General features: G+C 35.5%; 1 protein-coding gene across 1 annotated transcript; it reads left to right on the top strand.

Moving 5' to 3' along the window:
• Nucleotides 1–504: 504 nt before the first annotated feature.
• Nucleotides 505–874, top strand: LOC113756904 (the record flags this gene model as incomplete). The annotated part of the gene is made up of 1 exon (XM_027300375.1): nt 505–874. A coding segment is annotated over exon 1 (370 nt), but the record flags the coding sequence as incomplete, so codon positions are not given.
• Nucleotides 875–1,911: the final 1,037 nt, after the last annotated feature.

The raw sequence follows: 1,911 nt of genomic DNA on the forward strand, positions 1-1,911 counted from the left end.
ATCTTTGTCCATTTGAGTATTATGAGTGGTGGGATGTATGGTATAGTATAGCGTACAAGTATCACTTGGTTTAGGACAGAATGTTTAGCTTTTCGGTTATGCTCTACAGTAGGCTTGTTAGCTAAATTTTTTAATTCAGTTAGAATTTGAAACTTATGCAAGAAATGTGGATATTTGGCATTAAATTCATGTGTTTCTTCCCGTAAAATATTTGATTTACAAGTCATAACTATCAATCAATTAACATGACTGACTCATAGTTGAGCTCATGAATCCATTGGAAAAAACATTGTGCTACGGAACATGACATATTCTAATGCAAGAGCTTGAAAATTGAAAATGCAGCCAAAAGGAGACTTGTTGAACTTTTATTAGCTAGAATAGATGTGGAATAAGATCTAGTCATTTTTGTACCTGCTTACTTTTCTTAATTCTATCCCGTTATTAATTGTGCTCTAGAGATACTGAATTCCATTAAGCTCAATTTTTGCAAGGTGAGGAAACATGAAGACTGATGTTTCTAAGGCAGGTCATGACTGTAGACCCTTGAAAAGAAAATCAGAAGTTCTTGCTAGTCCAGTTCCACTTGGAGCGTCAGGCAAAGGTTTGTCATATGCTCCAGTTGATTGGCCAAATGTTGGTGATATCTGGGGTTGGAGAGTTGGAACCAGAGTTAGGGCTGTAGGATTCTACAATGATCGGTTCTTGTATGCTCCTCAGAGGCTCCAAAAGAAGCCTACTAGAAAACTACTATTCCAGAGCAAGCTATCCATTTTACGTTATCTTAAATCACAATTCCCTGAAGCTGACATTGAAGCATTTTTTGCATCATTCACTTGGGATGTTCCAGCAGAAGCTCATTCTACAAAACTAAGTAAGCAATTTGCCATTGTTAATGTGCAGAGATTTTTTGAACGTTGCGTGTTGACATTGCTTTGTGGACTGCATTCTATGTTTCGTTATTTTTTTCCAATATAATCTTTATGGATTGAGGACAGTTGATAATGAGTATATATAAGTTTCTTGGACTTTGGTTTTATTAGCTCTCATCCAATATACGTAGTATGCTTTGGTGATATTGTGGTTAATCTGTAGCAGTTCATTACCAACAGATGGTGGTTCTATATCTTTCTTAAGTTACAAGTTGGGTATATTTCATTATAGTCTTAATAGACATCAATTGGCTTCTGAAACCTGAAATCTTTGTACATTATTACATTGTTGTTAGAGACCTCTTCTTCTGTTCCATTTGGTTGTATGATCACACTCTGTTAAACATTGTACTTCTTTCCTTCGAACATAGCTGATAGGCACATGCTTTCTACCTTAAAAGGTTTGCTTTAGTTGAATTGATTTGCTAAACCCTAATTTAATAGACTTTTGATCTTCAAACCCTTTTCTTGTCTATGCAAAACTATGTACCCATTTCTCCTCGAGGATATCTGCTTAAACTTTTACATGATTCAGACCTCCTATCTCCTGCCAAATTCATCTTGAAAGTATACGACTGCATTTGCATAATTCCCGTAGAGAGCTAATTAAGGTCACAAACCCGCAACACAAAGTTGTTACTACTGTTACGATGGCAGACAAATGTTTTATGAATTGCTTACGAGTGCTATTTTTTGGATGGTAGACAAATGTTTTATGTATTGCTTATAAATTTCCCTTGGTTCTGATGCTAATTTGATTTGCAGGGTTCAGAAATCATGGTGAAATATAGTCTAATAGAATTAGGAATTGGAGGGTACATCATTGACAGGTGCCGAACCTGTGCAATAATAATTACCTACTCAAGAAAAATATATATTTTATATATAGCGGTGAGTAGGATCGAATCCATAGGGACTGGGGATAATTCGTTTCTTCTAGAGTTCAAAGTATGGGGGGGTTTTAAGATTAAATGCTAAT

Source organism: Coffea eugenioides, unplaced genomic scaffold (genome assembly GCF_003713205.1).
Source record: "Coffea eugenioides isolate CCC68of unplaced genomic scaffold, Ceug_1.0 ScVebR1_2530;HRSCAF=3576, whole genome shotgun sequence".
In the NCBI taxonomy this organism is placed as follows: Eukaryota; Viridiplantae; Streptophyta; class Magnoliopsida; order Gentianales; family Rubiaceae; genus Coffea; species Coffea eugenioides.